At 39.1% G+C, this 20432-nt stretch overlaps 4 protein-coding genes across 8 annotated transcripts; 3 read left to right on the top strand and 1 right to left on the bottom strand.

Annotated features, from left to right (window-relative positions):
- The first annotated feature begins 1710 nt into the window (after positions 1-1710).
- abhd6b (abhydrolase domain containing 6, acylglycerol lipase b) lies at positions 1711-10225 on the top strand. Of its 2 annotated transcripts, XM_051426653.1 has the most exons (9): positions 1711-5679; positions 5857-5988; positions 6755-6911; positions 7523-7636; positions 7752-7884; positions 9082-9260; positions 9350-9404; positions 9503-9603; positions 9826-10225. In XM_051426653.1, the coding sequence occupies exons 2-9, from the start codon at positions 5864-5866 to the stop codon at positions 10003-10005; spliced, it is 1044 nt and encodes a 347-aa protein (XP_051282613.1). In that variant the 5' UTR covers positions 1711-5679; positions 5857-5863; the 3' UTR covers positions 10006-10225. The 2 variants fall into 2 exon arrangements, with proteins under 2 accessions (XP_051282613.1, XP_051282614.1); XM_051426654.1 differs by having other exon boundaries at positions 1714-5988; positions 9082-9239.
- A 97-nt stretch (positions 10226-10322) lies between these two features.
- On the top strand, positions 10323-14006 carry kctd6b (potassium channel tetramerization domain containing 6b). 4 transcript variants are annotated; one of them, XM_051426658.1, is made up of 3 exons: positions 10323-10488; positions 11537-11638; positions 12387-14006. In XM_051426658.1, the coding sequence occupies exons 2-3, from the start codon at positions 11612-11614 to the stop codon at positions 13071-13073; spliced, it is 714 nt and encodes a 237-aa protein (XP_051282618.1). In that variant the 5' UTR covers positions 10323-10488; positions 11537-11611; the 3' UTR covers positions 13074-14006. The 4 variants fall into 4 exon arrangements, with proteins under 4 accessions (XP_051282618.1, XP_051282621.1, XP_051282620.1 ...); XM_051426661.1 differs by lacking the exon at positions 11537-11638; XM_051426660.1 differs by lacking the exon at positions 10323-10488 and having other exon boundaries at positions 10495-11819.
- Positions 14007-14997: 991 nt separating this feature from the next.
- Positions 14998-18005, top strand: LOC127378094 (small integral membrane protein 4). The gene is made up of 2 exons (XM_051426662.1): positions 14998-15294; positions 17315-18005. Exons 1-2 carry the CDS (start codon positions 15141-15143, stop codon positions 17404-17406), a joined length of 246 nt encoding a protein of 81 aa, XP_051282622.1. The 5' UTR covers positions 14998-15140; the 3' UTR covers positions 17407-18005.
- On the bottom strand, positions 17576-19759 carry ognb (osteoglycin, paralog b). Its single transcript, XM_051426655.1, has 6 exons — positions 19582-19759; positions 19392-19464; positions 18941-19105; positions 18643-18845; positions 18431-18523; positions 17576-18279 (listed from the first exon to the last, which is right to left on the bottom strand). The coding sequence occupies exons 1-6, from the start codon at positions 19678-19680 to the stop codon at positions 18109-18111; spliced, it is 804 nt and encodes a 267-aa protein (XP_051282615.1). The 5' UTR covers positions 19681-19759; the 3' UTR covers positions 17576-18108.
- Between the last annotated feature and the right edge of the window lie 673 nt (positions 19760-20432).

The following is a 20432-nucleotide window of genomic DNA, read 5'->3' as shown; positions in this document are numbered from 1 at the left end:
ATCACCCATTTACAATTGCTTTAAAACAAGGAATATACATTTTCAGTCTTATTGCATTGTGTGGTGCTGGTGAAAACATTAAGAAGGGGCCACAGAGATTTGTATTAATAATGGCAACCATAGCCTGTACATCAGTTGTTTACCAAAGGGAAGTCAGTATTACATAACACTATAATTTAAATTCACGTTATTGTGTCACATCTTACAGATACAACAAATCTGGCTTTCATTTAGAGTTTTCTGATGATTATATATATTTGCATGCATTAGAATTTGTGGAAAATCTCAAATTTGAACAATGAACATATTTGTTAATTTGCTGTATTTGTGACTGCTCAGTTTCCTGTGAATGAGTACAAAATCTATGTATTTTGTAAAGAGATGGGAAGGTAGTTTCTTGGGTTTAAAATTCATGATCTACTTCACTAACATGTCAGAGTGACCTCGATTAAAGAGCTCAACCTCATAATTGCACAAGCAGGCAGTCACTGTAGCCACCACGCTTTATAGAGGTCAGACCTGCTGCTGTTCTGTTGCTTCTGAATCATTCAAATCATTGCAACCCTGTAGAGGAACAATGAGTGCATGTAACATGTATGAGGTAAGCTCTTTTTCATTTTTAATATTAGGTGATGGGTAATATATTTTGAGAAATATTTTTTGCTTCTACTCTCCAGCAAAGTGATCTTCTCATATCTCATATTTCCTGTTTTACCTCCCTCTAAAAGCTCCCTGTACTGCGGATGGCATTTAAAGATGCTGATTGATGCTGACAGGCAGGAGCACAACGTTTCCCTTTAAGAGTTTGGTTTTCTCAGGTGAGTACGTCAGCTGGCCAGCAATGCACCATGGAAAAAGACAGAGCATACCCACAGTATACACAGTGGTACAGTGAATACATACGGTGTTTGGACAGACTAATTAGTGCCTTGTTAGCCTTTTGGAGGTACTGGAGCACAGTAAGATGACCAGGAGATGATAAATATCTCTTGCAGATGAGACTGGGCAGTCAACATGTGAGTCAAAGAAATGTAAACAGCTCAGTCATCTCCCCCACAAAAATACCCCAAACTCTACTTATATAGTATAGTATATAGTCATGGTCCCAGGATTCAGCCTTTCACAACAGGGACCACACCTCATTCTTGTAGGCCTTTAGAGGGTTGAATCGTTAATTTTTTTAATAATTTGATCAGTTTCTAGGTTTTTTAGAAAGAAAATAGTATGTGCCAATGATATGTTTTTTCTAATATTTTGTAAAGGGAAATTACATCTGACAATCTTTTCTCAAAGGAAGACAGTTAACATAATCATTAAATATTTTTGGGGAGCATTTATTGTGTTTAATTGGCCCACTCTGGCACGTGGGGTGCCTCCTCCATCAGGTGAGCTATCAGGGTGCCTCATCATTGCATTATTTACATCCAGTATAGTTTCAGTAAGTAACAATATAATAGTTTTCTTAAAATGAATTAAAAGTTTTACACTGAAAGGTCAGTTTATTTGTCATGAGGAGTATTGCTCAGCTTGTGGATACAGCTGTTTGTCTTATATGGCTCTGCAACAGGCGGACTTGAGGCTTGTGCAAAAAAAAAAAATTGAAATAGGCACATTTTTGATTTCTAATAACCACCTTTAGATATTTCTATTCAGTACTTAACTAATATGCCAAAATAATCTAATGTTTTTGGGTTCAAGTATCATTTAGGGGTTCATATTGTAATTAAATCAGCATATACACTATATGGACAAAAGTATTTGGCCACACCTGTTCATTTTTGAATCCAGGTGTTCCAATCAAACCCCCCATGCCAAAGGTGTAACAATGTGTCGTTCTGAAGAGCTCAGTGACTTCAAGCGTGGTTCTGTGATAAGAGTCCACCTTTACAATAAGACGGTTCATGAAATATCATCCCTGCTGGATATGTCACGGTCAACTGTAAGTGATATTATTAGAAAGTGGAAGCGTTTAGGAACAACAGCAACATGGGCACGAAGCGGAAGACCACGTAAAATCACAGAGCGTCTATGACTGCTAAGGCGCATGGTGCGTAAAAGACGCCAACGCTCTGCTGATTCCATAGCTGAAGAGTTCCAAACTTCCATTGGCATTAATGTGAGCACAAAAACTGTGCAGCGGAAGTTTCGTGGAATGGGTTTCAATGGCCGAGCAGCTGCATGCAAGCTTTACATCACCAAGTCCAATGCCAAGCGTTGGATGGAGGGGTGTAAAGCCCATCATTACTGGACTGTGGAGCAGTGGAAACGTGTTCTGTGGAGTGACGAATAACGCTTCTCTGTTTGGCAATCAGATGGTCGAGTGGGTTTGGCTGATGCCGGGAGCTTCCATCAGTTTGGGGAAGGCCCTTTTCTGTTTCAACATGACTGTACCCCAGCACACAAAGCAAGGTCCATAAAGACATGGTTTGATGAGTTTGGTGTGGAAGAACTTGACCGGCCCGCACAGAGCCCTGTCCTCAACCCCATCCAGCACCTTTTGGAATGAACTGGAACGGAGTTTGCGAGCCAGGCCTTTTTGTCAAACATCAGTGCCTGACCTCATAAATGCTCTACAGAATGAATGGGCACAAATTCCCAAAATCTCCAAAATCTTGTGGAAAGCCTTCCAAGAAGAGTGGAAGCTGTTATAGCTGCAAAAGGGGGACCTACTCCATATTAAAGTATATGTATTTGAATACAATGTCATTTTAGTCCCTGTTGGTATTATGGTCAGGTGGCCGATTACAGTGTCCATATAGTGTATTTCTGCCACCCCTTAAAGTCTCCCTGCCACCTTCTGGCCACCCCATGATTATTTCTCTAGATCCGCCCCTGCAACGGGACTTCCTGGATCATATTTCATCGTCTCACTGTTACCACAACACGCTGTCACCATGCTGCCTCCAGCACGTTTTAACGCATGCTCAAACCCTACTTAGACTTCAGATTTTTCATCAGACTTTTATGATCTATGTTGATGTGACTACTGACTGTGGGGACCTTAACATCTGCTGGAAGATTATAGGGTTACGCTCTCAGTGCAGTTACGCCCTTTAGGCAGGCTGACCACACTGATGGTACTTCTGTGTAACAGGATGCAGTATATTTCTCAACAGGATATCTTGTTTCTACATTTTCAATTTTTGCCACGTTACTGAGTCAGTGTGTATGTGTCATTCATCCTGACACATCTGATCCTCATTTTTGTTGTCCTGCATTGGCTCTGTCATTTCTGTTCTGCAGGGTTTGCTGTCTCAAGGATCCATGTCATGATACAATGTGACGAACAAGATGATGTGGCTAATGTGACGCGAGGCTCAGGCAACCTGGGGAATACACTGTGCATGTGAGCAGATTGAGGACAGCCTCTTTGTCCTATATAAACCAAAATATGAGAATCGTTCCCACGCATGGAGAGCCTCTCTGCAGAGTTGCTGTGTCCATTTGTTCTGCTCTAGTTTGCATGTAGGTCATGTAGTGGACCAGAGCTGCAGCAGAATGGCAACTGCATTAGATGGTACTTTTACTGTGTAATCTTGGGCTTCCTGTAGCTCTAATTTACAATGATTTTGACTACTGTTCAATGCTTAAATCCTTGTTAAACAGAGAGTAGTTAATCAATCGTAATTCAAATTCACAACACCATAAAAAGCTTCAACCTTTTTAACAGATGTCTATTTCAGATGTTATTACCTAAAATATGTGTAATGCATTTCCTGGTACTGAAAGTTTATTTGAAATTGAATTGAGAAGTTTGGAGAAAAATGTCTTTAAAAAAATGTCTGTAACTCTTTTTGGGATTTCACATACTGAGAATTTAAATATTGTACATGTAGCTGAATCTTAATATGCAAATCTTTCCCCTCTTACCATTTCAAAGAAATGTAGCATATTATTTCTTCATAGTTGTGAAACACCACATGTTTTAATATAAAAATATCTGTGTAAAACCAATAGGCCTGCACGTGGAAAAACATCGGCGTGGACCTTAAAATAACACCATTTTAAGTCATTTTGATATACAGAACATACCGTGATCTATCAATACCATATCACCTCTGGAGGGCAGTATGTTCATGGAGAGGCTCTGTGGGTTCATCAGTTCTGTTCTTTCCCCCTCAGTCAAGGAAACCTCCTCAAGGTTAGACAGAGGTCAAAATCTGTAGTCCACAGCTGGATCAGGAGACTGTACAAGCTTCACTGTCAACTGAAGCAGAGCTGATGATGGCTCACACTCTGTGGATGTCATGACACCCAGGGGTCTGTGCAAAAAAGCTCTCAGATCCTCACTACTGACTGCAGACAGGGGACAGTCTACAGTCTGCCTCTATCATGACACCCAGTGGTGAGTTTTGGACTCGAAGCTTCAAATTGGATGTGAATGTATGTGTATGTATTCAAACAAACAGTGTGGAGATAGAAAACACATCCAGTGACTTACTAATGCTCCTTTGGTCCTCCAGGTGTGACTCAAACGCACCACCACATAATGTGCTTTAATTTGGAACTGCATTTTTTACATTGACACTTAAAACATACAAATTAATTTATTTTGTAATGTTTTTTTGTCTTATTATTTCATGTTCTTTCCATCATTGACAAAATAAAGTTTCTAGAGCATGACTGCTGTTTATTATTTCTGTGTAACAGAATCTGGAGTAGTTAGTAACACCAGGATCTTTTGGGGTTCTTGCAGACGTGCAGCATGTCGTACTCACTGATAATCCACAGTAAAACAAAATGAGCTGCTAATTGTTCCTACACAAAACACATTTACAGTAATATTCAATAAGAGGAAAAGTGTTGAAACAATAATTTGAGATTTATGTTCAATACTGACAAGTAACAACTGAAACTAACAGAAGCAGCCAACACCTGAAAATCATCTTTATCAAGATAAACTGAAGCAAAGCTTGTGGAAGTGTACAGTAAGAAAAGTTGTTACAGAAATATAATATTTATAGTATAGTATATAGTGTTTGCTATTTTAATCTTGACTAGCTATGAAATTATACTTGTGAAAAGAAGTTAATACGTAATTTTGCCACTTTTTTTCTTTTTGTTAAACACGACCAGGTCAGGTATTCTCAGCATTAACCTCTTTTTGGGTATGAATGTCTCGATCATTGCCTGTGAGCAGGTCTGCTATTTATGTGCTGTTCTTGATATGTGATTGTAGATAGTCGTATACCTTGTTTTCACTGCAACGTTGGTCAATAATCATTTGTTACACACCAGTAAAATTCTTCACTCTGGGTTTATTGTATTCACTTTACTGACTGTAGCTGCTTATGGAGTCTATTTTTGTATTTCCAGATACTGTTTCTTTATTGCACTTGCTGTGATGTACACTGTTTTTGCTAAGAGCTTTGACAGTGTGTACAGCCTGGACTCTGTCAGAAGCAATGTCAGGCCTGCACGTTCACTTTAAAAGATTGACCGAATAACGTTGTGGCCCGATTTCCCCAATGATGAGTAATAATCAATGAGTTTATCCAGGGCAAACATATTCTGCTGGGACTAACTGCACACTCCACAGGGACAGTTATGCTTTCAACACATCAACAATACCTGCAAACTAAAGCATCTGCTAACTAATCAACAGAATCACGGTTGAACCAGCAGTCACATGTGTCTGCCTGTGACAAAAGAATCAAGGGGAAAAAAATCTACTGAAAAGTAAGTTTTTATATTTTTGAAAAAGCATTTTGTGGCATGGTAAGATATTTCATTTTATTTTGGTGCGTTATTATAATATTGAATGGATGTTGGATTCTGACTTTGCCTCTGCTGACGTGTTATTCTTATGAGATGCTGCGTGTGTGTGTAATGTGTGTGTTGTATGTATTTTTTTAGGTGAGCCATGGCAGCTGATCTAGACGTGGTGAACCTGTTTATCATTGCGGGGGGAACACTGGCTATTCCCATCTTGGCCTTTGTTGCTTCGGTCCTTCTCTGGCCCTCTGCACTCATTAAAGTATATTACTGGTAAGGTCGATTACTGTGTTGTCCTGGCTTTCACTTAGTATGTTCAATACCTGACGTGAATGCCAAAGATGATTCCATCACAAATATTCGATAAAAAAGAACAAACACTAATGACAGAACATGCCTCTAATCAAAATACACATCATTTGTATTCTCAACCTGCAGATATTTAACAATATCAACAACAATATATATAACAATATCGCTGCACAGGCCATCTCAAAACAACACTCATATTTACATTGAAAGCATTCTTGGTCACGTTAACTTTTCCTCAGAGCCACAAAGAGATCCCTCCTTGGGGGAATTTCATTCTAAAAAGACTGCAGCTTTGGAAGTTACCCACTTGATTTAACTCAGACTGCTTAAACCTAACAGTAGCTCATATTAGTTTCAGCTGTACTTGCAAATGCATCTTTGCACAGAAAGAGGAATCTGGATTTTGTCTTCCATCACTCAAATTGAAGAGAAAGGTTCTGTCTGCAGACTGTGGATTAAGATTGACTTGAATAATGTGAGCCTATCCTTTAAAAAGATTCATGTGACCTTTTATAAACATTAAAGTGTGAGCTTTTATATCACCCAAGATCACAAATTTGCCTCAACATGAAACCCTTAATGTATCTTAACAGCAACAGAAAGAAAATGCCAATGTTGGCAACACATGTTCATAAGAATTTGCATCCATTATCCCTCGACCAAAATTTGAATCCCAGTGACGTCATGTCTGCGTGTGTAAGCTCAGACACACTTGCTTCCCTTACAGGTACTGGAGGAGGACGCTGGGCCTGCAGGTGCGCTACGCAGACTGCGGCGGTTATCGCTTCTGTTACACCTACAGAGGAAAGCCCGGGATGAGACCTTCCATTTTAATGCTGCACGGCTTCTCTGCTCACAAAGACACATGGCTCACTGTTGTCAAGGTCAGGGGATCTGCAACGCTAAAAACATAACAGTTTGTTGCTGTGAGATAACACTCATCCAGCAGTGACAGAAAAACACAGAGGCTGACAGGCTGTTAAGTCGTAATAGTAATGTAAAATGTGGATTTTTTTATACATAAATAGTCTTAGTTTATAAGGAATTTAAGGACATATATGTGGAAGCACAAAAGGCCCTTATAGATTTGAATCTTATAGGCAACTTAACAGAAATTGAATCACTAATGAATACTTTATTTTGAAATTTAAATGAATGTATGGTATTTAAAAAAGACACATTTGATTTTAGGTGTTTTAAATTCCCCTCTTTGATACTTCCAGATCAGGTGCTGTTTCAAAAACCTGATTTTAAGTTTTGTTTATTTTTTGGTTCACAAGGCTTCACAAATTTGGGTAGAAGATTTAAGTGTCCAGTTAGATTTCTAAAAATCACATCAAAAAATAAAGTTCAACGTGGATCTGTGAAATTCAAGATGAAAAATTCAAATTTGGACATCCTCCAGACGGCTAAGGATAAGCAGCCAGTCTTTCTTGGCTTCCATGCCTACATTAATAGTTTCAGGCTGTACTTTCTCTCTCTTTTACCACTCTAGTATCTACCAAAACATCTTCACATTGTGTGTGTGGACATGCCTGGCCATGAGGGAACAACACGCACCAACACAGAGGATTATTCCATTCAGGGGCAGGTCAGAAGGATCCATCAGGTACACTGAACAGAGAGAGCAATTAAATTCAGTATGTGGGTGTATTTATTTATTTTTTTTCCAGGTACTGAAATCATTCCACTGAAAACCTGTTTTTGTTCTTTGTTCTTCTCAGTTTGTGGAAACCGTTCGCTTAAACAGGAAACCTTTCCATCTGGTTGGAACCGCCATGGGGGGAAATGTAGCCGGGGTTTACGCAGCGTGCTACTCGTCAGAGATCTGCAGCATGACTCTCATTTGTCCAGATGGTCAGTCACTTTGTGTGTGTGTGTGTGTGTGTGTGTGTGTGTGTGTACAACATTATCAATGAGCATCTGAGTGTCTGGCCAAAAGAAAGGTCAGATGCTGAAATCAATATTTTTCACTTTAAAGAGGCACTCTTGTGTCTTTTGTGGCTCTGGAGGGAGCTTTTTTTTTTTTTGTTTAAAAAAAATGTCTTAGTGATGTCACCTGGGTTTTCTCGGTTTGGGCTCGGGGTCTCCAAATTTATAACACAAAATCTGCATTTCAAACTTGGGGTGTGGAGTTTGAAAGATGTGGGCATTTACCCCAGAGGGTCAAACACTATCTGCGAGCCAATGGGAGCAGAGCAGGGTCGTCTGTTAGTTCTGTTGGTTTTCTTTTAGCCATATTTGAAAATGTTCAGGGTTTCTCTGCCAAAGACTTTTGCTAAATTACCTAAAATGTACAGTCTGGTTGTGTAGGTGATATTTGCCTGTTGGAGAAGCATAGCTCTGTTAGCCCTATAAAACCATGTTAAACTGATTATAGATATACCCTGTTGATAGTGTTTGATTTCAGATTATATGTGCCTAAACTTATACTGCCTGCACCAAAAATAGGGTTAGGGGTTTTAAATTTAAAAAAGCTATTTCTAGTATTTTTTAACTCCTGTATGATCTGAATAAAACAGGTACTTCATCCAGAAACAAAGAAATCTCCTTATACAATAAAGTTTCACTCTTTGTGCGGCTTTCATGGATTTGTATTTAACTTAGAATGGAGCATTTTTTTTCACAGAGAAGATCCTGTTACAGCCTCATTCTGAGTGAAAATGAGCTAAACTAAGAATAAAAGTAGAAACTGATTAGCTTTTATACTTTTGTGACAGAAAAGGAAGTCCTTGGAAAAACTACTCTCTTTCCATTGGCTCACACATAGTCTGCAGTTGCTGGACCCGTCTCCATTTACTGAGTTGCATTATGGGAAATGTTGGATCTAACACTGTAGGTGCTTCCTTTAAATGTGTCTTTTGTAAGTCTCCCAACTAAATAAGTAGAGTTTCCCTTTAAAAGCAAATTAACTCACCCAGAGGATTAATTTCATGCCTACAATCATTTGCTGTTCCTGACATTTCATTTGATCACCAGTATTCATCATTCAAAACAACATATGAGCGTGCACCCTTCAGTTTCTAATCAGAAAACACTATTTTATTCCTGCAGGTATAAGACACCCATGTGAGACCAAATTTGACAATCATCTGCAGGACCTGGAGCACAGCAATTACACATTAAATATCCCGCTGATCCCAACTACACCCGAGGAGATGGAAGACATGTTCAGACTTTGTTCTCACGTTCGCTTTAAAATCCCTCAGCAGGTCAGGTCCACACTTGAAAAGGAAAGCACTGTGGATTTCACTTTGTTTGCACTCACAGACAAATGTAGCTACATTTTGTGGATGTTTAAACGTGTGTTTTCATTGTTTAGATTCTTCAAGGATTGGTAGATGTTCGGCAGCCCCACAACACATTTTACCAAGAAGGTTAGTGCACGTTTGTCTGAAAATAATTAGGATTTCCCATGTAAGTACAGTATAGTCCATGTGAACCAACCAGTGATTTTGTTTCCTTTTTCAATCAGTATTTATGGAGATTGTTGGTGAGAACTCAAGATATGCCTTACAGGAGCACGTACATCTGATTACTGCACCTTTACAAGTGATATGGGGCAAACAAGACCAGGTAAAGCATGCTGTTCCACTAATGCGGTGATTCAGCAAAGCCTCTATAAATACCAGAATGATTACCTTGCAGCTTTTTGCTTCTAAATGCACCCGAAGATTCATGTGGCTGTATACCAACCTGTAACTTGAGGCTGGTGGCTCAGGTTTCTCTAGCTGCTTTGGCCTGAAAAAAGAAACTTCAGCCACATAGACATGATCATTGTCTCTGCATTTGTCCAAGGTGGTGGATGTCTCTGGAGCTACAGTCATTGCAGAGGTGCTGCCTGGCTGCAGGGTGGACCTGCTGGAGAACTGTGGACACTCTGTGGTAATGGAGAGGCCATGTCGGACAGCCAAACTCATCCTGGAGTTCATCATCATGCAGCAAGATGCCAGGGGTGGCACAAAGAAATCCTCCTGAAACCCAATGACTTGTACTCATTTCTTTCCACTGCAATGCCTCACATGTCCCTTATACGTGACATGCATGCATATGTATACAGATGTCCAAGCTTCAAACATTTACATTAAGACAGTAAGCAAGGGGTTGGGTAGTGCACCAGCATCTCTTAAGAGAAATAAATCGCGTTTAATTTGTAATGTAAACTTAAATCACCATGATAATAAAAGCTAGTATATGAGTGTGTTCGGATGTGTGCATGTATTCATGCAGAGGTGCCTGTGGTTGCAGGAGGACCTCCTCCCCTCCTTCACCCTCCTTGTGTGCGTAATTTTTGCTGCAGCCTGGAGCCGAGCACAGCTGCCCGGTGCGACCAGCGGCAAACATCAGCGACTGTCCGGCTGCACCGTTACATGCCGACCGCAGACCGCGGTTCTTGGACACACACACACACACATACACACACACAAAAAAAAATAGACAAGTAGGCAAGAAAGCGAGCAGGTAAGGCTTTGTTTTTTCACGTCTATGTTTCTTCCGGGTAGTCTAATTAAGAGCCCCGGCGTTAACCTCAGTAGTAAGCGTCAATGGCTCGTGGACTGTTAGCTCGGTTAGCTCGCTAGTTAGCAAGCAGGAAGCTAACAGGCTACATTTCCAGTGTGGTAGTCGCTTTGTGTTTAACGCCACCAGACATGGTGCCTCCAAGCCGGATTTACTTAACGTATTAACACAGTTTTACCTTTTTAAAAAACACATTTTGTTGCTTGCGATGTAACTTAATCTCATAAGTCAGCTTGTTTCATCTTCAGAGCAGAGAGTGAAAAGAGGTCGGATGGCTACTTTTTTTTTTTTTTTTTAACACTAGCTCTATTGAGCAAACATTAACTTAGCTGCCTTCACTAGCCTCCACCTCTTCATCAACGTTAGGTAGTTCAGTCACACGGTTGCTGTATAAGTGGGTAACTTAACGAGAGGTAAATTAATGGGTTTATGTTCATTTAGTAGCGCCAGGTTTCACTTTCCATTGGGTTGGTATTTTGATCTTTAATGATGGATCATCCTCTGCTGTCATAAAGACTCTTGAGATGCAAAGTTAAATCTTAACCTTGCAAAAAAACATCTTAACTTTAGTAGCTTTTCTGAAGCTATTTAAAAAGAAAATCATATTCCATTATCTTGTTCAGTAGATGGGGTTTGTCAGCTGTTATGGACATGCAGATGTTTAGATTTACTTCCTTTTTCTTCCACTTGTCAAAAGCAGACTGCCACTTTAACAGCAAGTACCCTGACAAGTTATTAAAGAAACGTGTATCCAGTCAGCTCACACTGCGGGACGGGAAATAATATAACTCACAAGTGCTTGAATACAGTATGTATGTTTGAGTACACAGGCTCCCAGGTAGATCATTACTTGTGTAGTTCAACACACACACACACACACACACACGCAGAGGTGCTAGTTACATGACTTGACTTAAGTCTGCATGATTGTGTCCCTCACATTTTGCATAACTCTGTTACAGCTCATGTTAACGTGACTGTTTTTTCACAGGTAGAATTGAAGTAAGCCAAAACCGTATCTGTTCCCTCTCTATTTGGTTCTGACCAAGTGGGTATTGTTCAACAAATGGATAATGGAGACTGGGGCCATAGGGTAAGAGATGGATAGAAGTCAGACTAGAATAAGAGCAATGTCAGCTGTTTTTTTTTTTTTTTTTGCTGCTATAGAAATGTTGGCTGATGGCTTAATGTGAAAGGACCAGTGTGTAGGATTCAGCGGCATCTAGCGGTGAAGACGCAGATTGCAACCGTTTGAATACAGATCAGCCCTCCAAGTATGTATGTGAAACTTGCGAAAAATGGGAAAGGCCCTATCTAGAGCCAGTGTTTGTCTATTCTGGGCTACTGTAGAAACATGGCGGTTCAACATGGCGGCCTCTGTCGAAGAGGACCCATTCCCTCTTTAGATAAAAACGTCTCAGTGTAAGGTAACAAAAACAACGTATTTTCAGGTGATTACACACTAATAAAAACATACCTATGAATATTATATTCCAATTCTGCAGGATCCTAAATGTTACACACTGGACCTTTTAATTCACTCTGTTGTCAGTTTATTTTACATTAAGAATCAAAAACGAACGCAGTCTGATACAGCATCCTTGCGGTAAATCCTTCCTTCATGAAGGTTGTAATGTTCATAAGGGTATAATGTTTAGATATATTTTAGAGAGATTTGGAGCAATTCAACAGCACCATTACCAAATTACAAAATAACATTTATTTTAGTGAGGGAACTTCACACTGTTCATGTTATCACCCACAACTGCAGGATGCTAACTTTCTATCACTTAACAAAAACATGTGATTCTCATCCTGTTCTCTGTTCCTTTTTGCCCTAGATGACTACTCCTGTTACCTTGAACGTGGGAGGCCACATGTACACCACCAGTTTATCCACCCTGCAGCGCTATCCAGACTCCATGCTGGGTGCCATGTTCCGGGGAGATTTCCCCACCACTCGTGATTCCCAAGGGAATTATTTCATCGATCGCGATGGAACACTTTTCCGGTATATCCTGAACTTCCTGCGGACGTCTGAGCTCACGCTCCCCATGGACTTCACAGAGACAGACCTCCTCCGTAAAGAGGCGGACTTCTACCAGATTGAACCTTTGATCCAGTGCCTTAGTGATCCCAAGCCTCTGTACCCTCCCGACATCTTCGAGCAGGTCGTGGAGCTCTCTAGCACTCGGAAACTCTCAAAATATTCAAACCCAGTCGCCGTCATCATCACGCAGCTAACCATAACTACAAAGGTTCACGGTCTGCTGGAAGGTATTTCCAACAACTTTACCAAGTGGAACAAACACATGATGGACACCAGAGACTGCCAGGTGTCCTTCACCTTCGGACCATGTGACTACCACCAAGAGGTGTCCCTAAGGGTTCACCTCATGGACTACATAATGAAACAGGGCTTCACCATCCGCAACACGCGTGTGCATCACATGAGTGAGCGTGCTAACGAGAACACGGTGGAGCATCACTGGACTTTTTGCAGACCAGCTCACAAAGTTGAAGACTGAGGCACAGCACAGTTGTTGTGGATGACATTACGGTTTGATTTGTCTTCATAATACACAAATCATGATTTAAAAAAAATTGACCTCTGTTTCAGTAATGTATCACTAATAATGATTTTTACCCCTAATTTTGAACAAAGTGGTACAGTGCACAAGTCCAGACAGGTAGCATTAAATAAAAAAAAAAAAGAGAATTCTTGATTTATTTACCTATTCAAGTGTTATCTTAGCATAACACTTTATTATCTGTTCTACAACTATATACACATATATATCTGACCGTTCTTGAACTCTACAAAGCAAAAACAACATTCCTTATGAAGCAGAAAGACCCTATAGCAATGATTCTATCCATGTAGAGACACTGTTATACCCTAATAATGCTAAAAATGTGGTTACATTGATTTTTATAGGATTGTGATCTCTTTATTCTGAAGTGAGTAATAAAATGATTGTGAACAGGGAACCAGGTTTTGAAACTATATGCCTACATACAGTATCAGATCTACATCTTAACATCCATTAATGTAAATTTAGAAAGGAAAAAAAGAGGAGATTGTAAAAGGTTTGTAGCTCATACACAAGCTGTCTTTTCCATATTTTGGACAAGAGATACTGAGCAAAGAGCCCAAATTGTCAGGAGGGTACCCTTTTTTTAAAATTATAATAAATTATGATATTCTTTAGCCCAATTTCTTTCTGTGAGTTTACAGTAGATCTTAAAATTAGTCTTTTAGCTCTCTATTAGCTCATTATATGGTACTATTTCTTAAGACCCTAGTTGTTGTTGCATGTGTCTGAGTGTCCTGTGTATGTACATGTATCTTCTGTGTGCGCTTTGTAGTATTATGTCCTACTGTTACACTTTAGAGCTCATATCAACAGTGATGTGTTTGGTCATTCCAGCCAAAATAAACCCATTTGTGTATTTGTCAATTTTGCTTTATGTTTGAACTTTTCATCTTAAGTTGATGATATTTTTGCACACATGACAAATTGTGTTATTGTAATCCCACCATCAGTATTGTAGCAATGTCGCATCATTTTTGAAATATTTTTAGAAAATGTTTTCTGGCAGAGATGTACATACGCCAAGCTCCCAGTTGGATTTCATGCCTTCACTCATTCACTGTTGCGAAGGACAAATCAAATATGGCAGTATGGAGTAAATTGAATGGTGGGAACAAAATGTTTTAGTAAATCCAGTTACAATTCAACAGTTACAAATAAGTGGGAGCAATTACTAACTGTGTTAAACTATATTGTCACATATTTTTTTGTATGCCAGTGCAGCCCCGTGGAATCATTTGATTTCCATCCATCGAAAAAAGGCATGAGAAACTCCACAAATAATTTGATCTGACAAACCATACAAAAAGCTTTCAAGCAATGCTGATGGTCATGCTTTAATAATTTTCTTAACCCCATATCAGTAAACATAAGTGACTGCCCAATTATTTTCAGCATAAGAATTACACAACAAACTAATGTCTGATCATTACTGTTTTTCAACATCAGTACAGAGCCAGTGATCATCTCTTTATTCAGTAAAGGTGGACATTATTCCAGTGACAACAATTCCTTTCTGTTATGTTGCTCATAGAAAATCTTTTATTTAAAATGTATCCATAGATTTGTTCACAATTTTTTTTTCTCACATTCAAAATGTTATTATTTTATTAATATTTTTGGCATTAATCTTAAAAGGGGTTTAAGTATTAAACCATTATAACTCCCATTTTAACTTGAACCAACCAAACACAATGTATAAGGAATCGCTCATACACGCAACCGGAAGTTACGACTCTTCTTGGGTGAGTTCGTTTTACATGACAACACCGAGCTGCCGTTGGTTCTCCTCTACATTCCATACAACTCCGCTCTGTTGCTAGGTGCCAGGTCTCAAAATGAGCGCACCCTCTCTCTCTCTCTCTCTCTCCCATTGCTGTCATAACGTTACTAAAGGACATGTAAGGTCCACGCTATCCTTGAAACAGCCCCACCGCCAGAGTTTACCCCCCCACACTTACAGTTTACCGACACACGGCGTCTGTAACGTTGTTAGCCAGCATGTTTAAAAGGAGTAATACCGTAAAGTATGTCCTGGACCTGGTTCCGGGTAAAAGTCGTCTCGGGACGTACAGGTTCCTTCCCATCTTCTTTTGCATCGGAGGTGTCATGGAGTGGATCATGATCAACGTGAGGATAGGAAAAGAGACTTTCTGTGAGTGTAAAACGACAAAATGGAGTTTCTTTTTTAATAGTAAAACCTTGGTTTGACTTGGTATTAAGCCGTAGTGTTAGCATGGTGAGGAGGACTCATGTTAGCCTGTTAGCCTGCTATCTGTTACCTGGTGAAAAGTTAACTACTTTAATTTAATAACAAACTAAAACCTGCGAGGTGAGAGCAGTCTGAACTGAATTTAAAGCACTTCCTGTCTGGCAAGCTGTTTCTTAAACGAAAATGACCATGTTGCCACGATGTCACAGTGGGCCTACTGTTAGGACTGTGCTTGTTTACAGATTTGGGACACATCACCCTCGTTGACCTTCCAAATATGTCCTCAAACTTTCCTACAACCTACTGCAGGCTCTCTCACCTCTCCTCTGCTCTGCTGTCATTAGGAAATATGGAAAAAGTGAGAGAAATATGGAGGGAAAAAAAAAAAAAAAACAGGCATTTTAAAGTAAACACATGGCAGTACAGGCAGTTAGATGGGTCAGACTGCTGTAAATAAATAGCACAATATACTTTAATTTGGATTCTTTAACAATACCACAATGTATCCTTGCAATCAAAATTGTACTAATGTATAACAAATAGAATGAAAGTACTCAGTATGAAGAATGGCCCATTTCAACGTGTTTTATTATATTATAGGGCTGCAATTTTTATTATCAATTCATATTTATATATATTTATGGGTTAATCAGTTACTTGTCTACCAAAAATTTAATATCTTCTCTTGTCAGAGAGTCTAAAACCTAAAGATATTGGATTGTTCAATGTTATATATATGTTATGGAACTAGAGATGTTTGGCATTTTTGCTTGATAAGTTATTAATCTATGATTGATCATATTATTATAATCATATTATTGGATTTTAAGTTTCGATGCATTCGTGTCTAAGCAACATTTTAATGTTGTACCTGGTACAGGTGTAACCCCACAATTTTGTGTTCTGTTTAGTAGCATAAAAGTACATCATATGTTATAAACTGATGAAAAAAAAAAGTCAAAGCAACTAGTAACAGCAGCTGTTGAATAAATTCAGTACAATATTTTGAAATGTAGCAGAGTCGAAGTACTAAGTATAATAAAACGAAAAACCTCATATAAAGTAACTCAAACTTGACAGTACTTGAGTAAATGTACTTCACCACAGCTTATCACTTTGTCGATATGGCAGTGACGCGTCTGTAGCTACACCTGTAGAGAGTGTTATGCTCATTCAAAAGAATTTAAAAATAACCCTAATGTGTCTGTACTCTCACTGAACCCACATCCCTTTATTCCAGATGTGCTCAAATGTGCCATTTCACGAGAATTAAAAGGATTAAAATCCTCCTGTGTATAAAAACCAAAAAAAAGCTGCCCTGCATATTTTATCCTGTAGTATTCTGAGGCCATGTAGGGATACAGAATACAATCTCCTATCCCTAGTTTTATTCCTCAGCTTGTAAGTAGTTTCTTGTTTTTACTTTTTCCAAAATCTGCAGGATAACTTAAAGGCCTTTTTTCACATTTCACATTAGGATAAACTAGTGGAAATATATGTATAAAAAAAAAAAAAATCATAACTGACTTCCAGGTTTTTTTCTCACAGTAGACATTTTGATTTATCATATTAGGAAAAGCACAGGTGAAATCATCAGTAAGCCATACCGATGAGCCAGCATCCTGAAGCTGGCTCACCTAAATAGAATGCAGTCATCATTAATGTTATTAATTACACCTTTGCTTTTCCAGCTGTGACAAGCCAAATTGCCCGCTTTGGAAAAAGGTATATTGTGCATGCTGGCTCACTGTTACAGTGTCGTGGAAGACAAAGCCATCATTAATATTATTAGTAACACCTGTGCTTTTCTTCAACCTGTCCGCTGTTTAAAAGGTCTATTGTAAATAAGACATGGGTGACCAGCATCAACCATTCAGAATATAGTCTCAATAGTTCACCATCAAAACTGCCTATATTACAGGTGTCTCATTTCAGTCTGTTCGTTCTGTTTTCCTTCTTCCAGACGATGTCTACCGGAGAAAACAATCAGAGCGGGAGTACGAGCAGAAGATAGCAGATGGTTTGATGGTTCGTAATGAGCCGGCAGCCAAGTGAACGTGGTCGGGTTTAATGTGGACTTCACATGTGTCGTCTAAGGACACATTCCTGGACTCCTAATTGTTTCCAACAGGCTGGAACGGACTTTATAGCATATTACTGGGTTACAACAACTATGTCACCGTTAGGAATGTAATTAAGAGTGAAAGGCTGATGGAGAAATCACTTCCAACATGCAGGTTTTATTGTTAATATGATCTTCAGTTTAAGAAACATTAGCAGTAATGATGCCACTAGTGTGAAATCAAATGTAACAATGAAATAATGAAATAATATACATATCAACAATGTCTTATATTATAGTCTATGTTGATGTGTTTAAAAATGTTGCATAGCACCTGCCAAGACAAAACAATCTCAGCTCAATGTAACAAATGAAAAAATACAAAAAAAGAGTCTTTGTTTGTAGAGACATCTTGGATGATTTTACACAGATGTGTTTAATACTGGCAGAGAGCATTTAAAAAGAAACAAAAAAAAGCTCTTTCTTCTGCTTGTCTGCCTTTCTGTTCTGTAACTATATAATTCCTGTGTAATTATAAAAACTGTTCTCGAACTGTACGGTAGATTTGAGTATATAAAATGTAACTTAAGAACTGTATTTTCCAAATTTTATTTTTACTATCTGTGTATCTGCATCCTTCATTTTACACAGACCTCCTCCCCCCAAGGTTTACCTCTATCCATGCTAGGGTTATTTTAGTTGTACCGTCCAAGGGGGAGAGACTGCAGACAGATGAAGCTGTTAGGGTGCATCGACAGCATGATGGGGTTCCCGTCCAGTCTCACCTCGTACATGTTGGTCCGGATGTAGTAACTGTTGTTGCCTTTGCAGAACGTCTCATCCGTTATTTTTAAGATCTTGTTGTTCTGCAGAACAGACACAGGAGACCAATCCAAAGACACAAATTGGTGCATCATGTAGCGACAACCAGCTCAGCAGACAGAAAGCAATCTAATTGCTTCTACAGAGCTTCTCTGATTAATTGCTGTGATTGCAGTGAATTAGAGATGAACTTACATGCAGGTGCACAACGTGAAGAGACTCTGGAAGTTGGGGCACTGCAGTCAGTTCATTGTTTCCAAGGTAGAGGTATGCCAGTCTTGTGAGCTTCTGCAACAACAAAAGTCCGCTGTTTTGTATTAGGCTGCTTTCTATATTAAACATCTGAACACATGCAAAGTGCATAACGTCTACAGCATTTTGACATGAGATCGGTGGGCTTAACTTACTTTAAAAGCAGTTGCCTTTACACCCTGGGTTTTAAGCCTGTTGAAATTGGCACTGAACGACACCAGCTTGGTGGGCAGCATGGGAAGTTTAGTCAGTCTGTTTTCTGCAAGACTGAGCTCCTCAAGATTGGGAAGTTTTGAAAAAGCTCCATCTTCTATCTCGGAGATGAGATTCCCCGTTAGGTCAATTCTTCTTAAAGTGGCTGGAGATTAAAACAAAAACAAAGAGAGCGAGCTGACAAAGATGGCATTCGCTGAAGAAGATAATTAGCTGACTGTTATAAGGACTTTTATTTACCCATGTCTGCAAAGTCTCTGTTGGTTAGTTTTGTGATTTTGTTGAAACGTGCATAGAGATACGCTGTTTCCTTTGGCAGTGACGGGACGCTTGACATTTCAGGGGACACCTCCTCACAGTAAACAGATCCACTCAGGCAAACACACAGCAGACATGTGGGCAACTCTGAAAAAGATCACAATGCTGTTTTTATCACCTTGTTTTTTAAGAAAAATCCTTTTCTCATTAACTTGTCCTTTGGATAAGTCGGCTAACTGGTCTCAGCAACGAGACTGTGCAGCTTAAAATGCACTACACACAGTTTAGATGAGGACACTTGATCAGCCCCATTATTACATAATACGGGCTTTAGCTACATTCACAAAAATGTGGAAGAATGCCTCAGCAAGCGTTGCATAATCGGCTTTGAAACAGTTGTTGAAAACTATTTATCTGTGAAAACAAATCTTACCATCGACTTTTGGAACTACTGCTGGGTCAGAGTCTTGGAGCATACCGTAGTCTGGAAAGCTTACAATGTCTTTCTGTAAAAAGAAGAAATCTTCATAATAGCTCCACTTTTCCTCCCAACTCGACACTTTCATGCATTTCTTCAACCCACTCATTTACACAGTGTATAAACCCCCGAAATATATATTTACCTTAGGTTTTCTTACTTCCATGTATTCATCTTTTGCTGCAGAAGAGAGTATCCATGGGAGCATAACAGATGTAAAAATTAAAGTCTTTAATTGCATCATTGTGTCTTAGCTGCTGGTCAGAGAGGAGAGTGCTGTCTGCTAGGCTGGAATCTGAGGTACATGTGAGCAGGAAAATTTTCCATCCAGTTTTTATTAAGCTGCCAGTATACTGCTGAGTAAGAAAAGGAAACAAACTTTAACTCAATACATGCTGTGTTTGTGTTGCTCTCAGTGGTCAGGATTATTGTAAAGACTATATACTGTATGTTTAGGACAAGTGTCTGTCGATGATGAGCAGAACATAATGACCCAAAGTGATTATTAAAATATTGTAGGAAAATCATTAAGTAAACCTAATGAACTCTGCTTTTACATTTTACTTTCAGTGACAAAGGAGTGTTGTTACTGGAAAAACAGTGGGTACCGGTGATTGATGGGGGGAAAAATGTAGTTATTTGTGAATGTGAATTGCCAAAGCAAGCACCAAGCTGGGGAGAAAATCATTTTGAATAAGTCCCTTTTTTAACTCCATACTTCAGTTTGAACTTAATAACAGCAGTTAAAACACTCTGTCTCTTTAGGAAAGGGCTGTTCCCTCATTATAAGTGACTATATTTCTGAAGAAGCAGCCATCTTTGAGGGTGATTTTTCTTTAGTTTGTTTCTTAATCAGTTTGCCAGAGATGAACATGTGCAGCTCTTTTCTGAATTATGATGAACATGCCAGCTTTCAAGCTGCTTGACAGTTAGAAAATGTCTTCAACAGTAACTCAGTTTTCCATTAGATGATGTAGTTTTGTGTCTTTAAATCTG

This window comes from Dicentrarchus labrax, unplaced genomic scaffold, assembly GCF_905237075.1.
Source record: "Dicentrarchus labrax unplaced genomic scaffold, dlabrax2021, whole genome shotgun sequence".
Lineage (NCBI taxonomy): Eukaryota > Metazoa > Chordata > Actinopteri > Moronidae > Dicentrarchus > Dicentrarchus labrax.
Note: the sequence above shows the minus strand (reverse complement) of the source record. Positions and strands in the feature narration are given on the sequence as shown.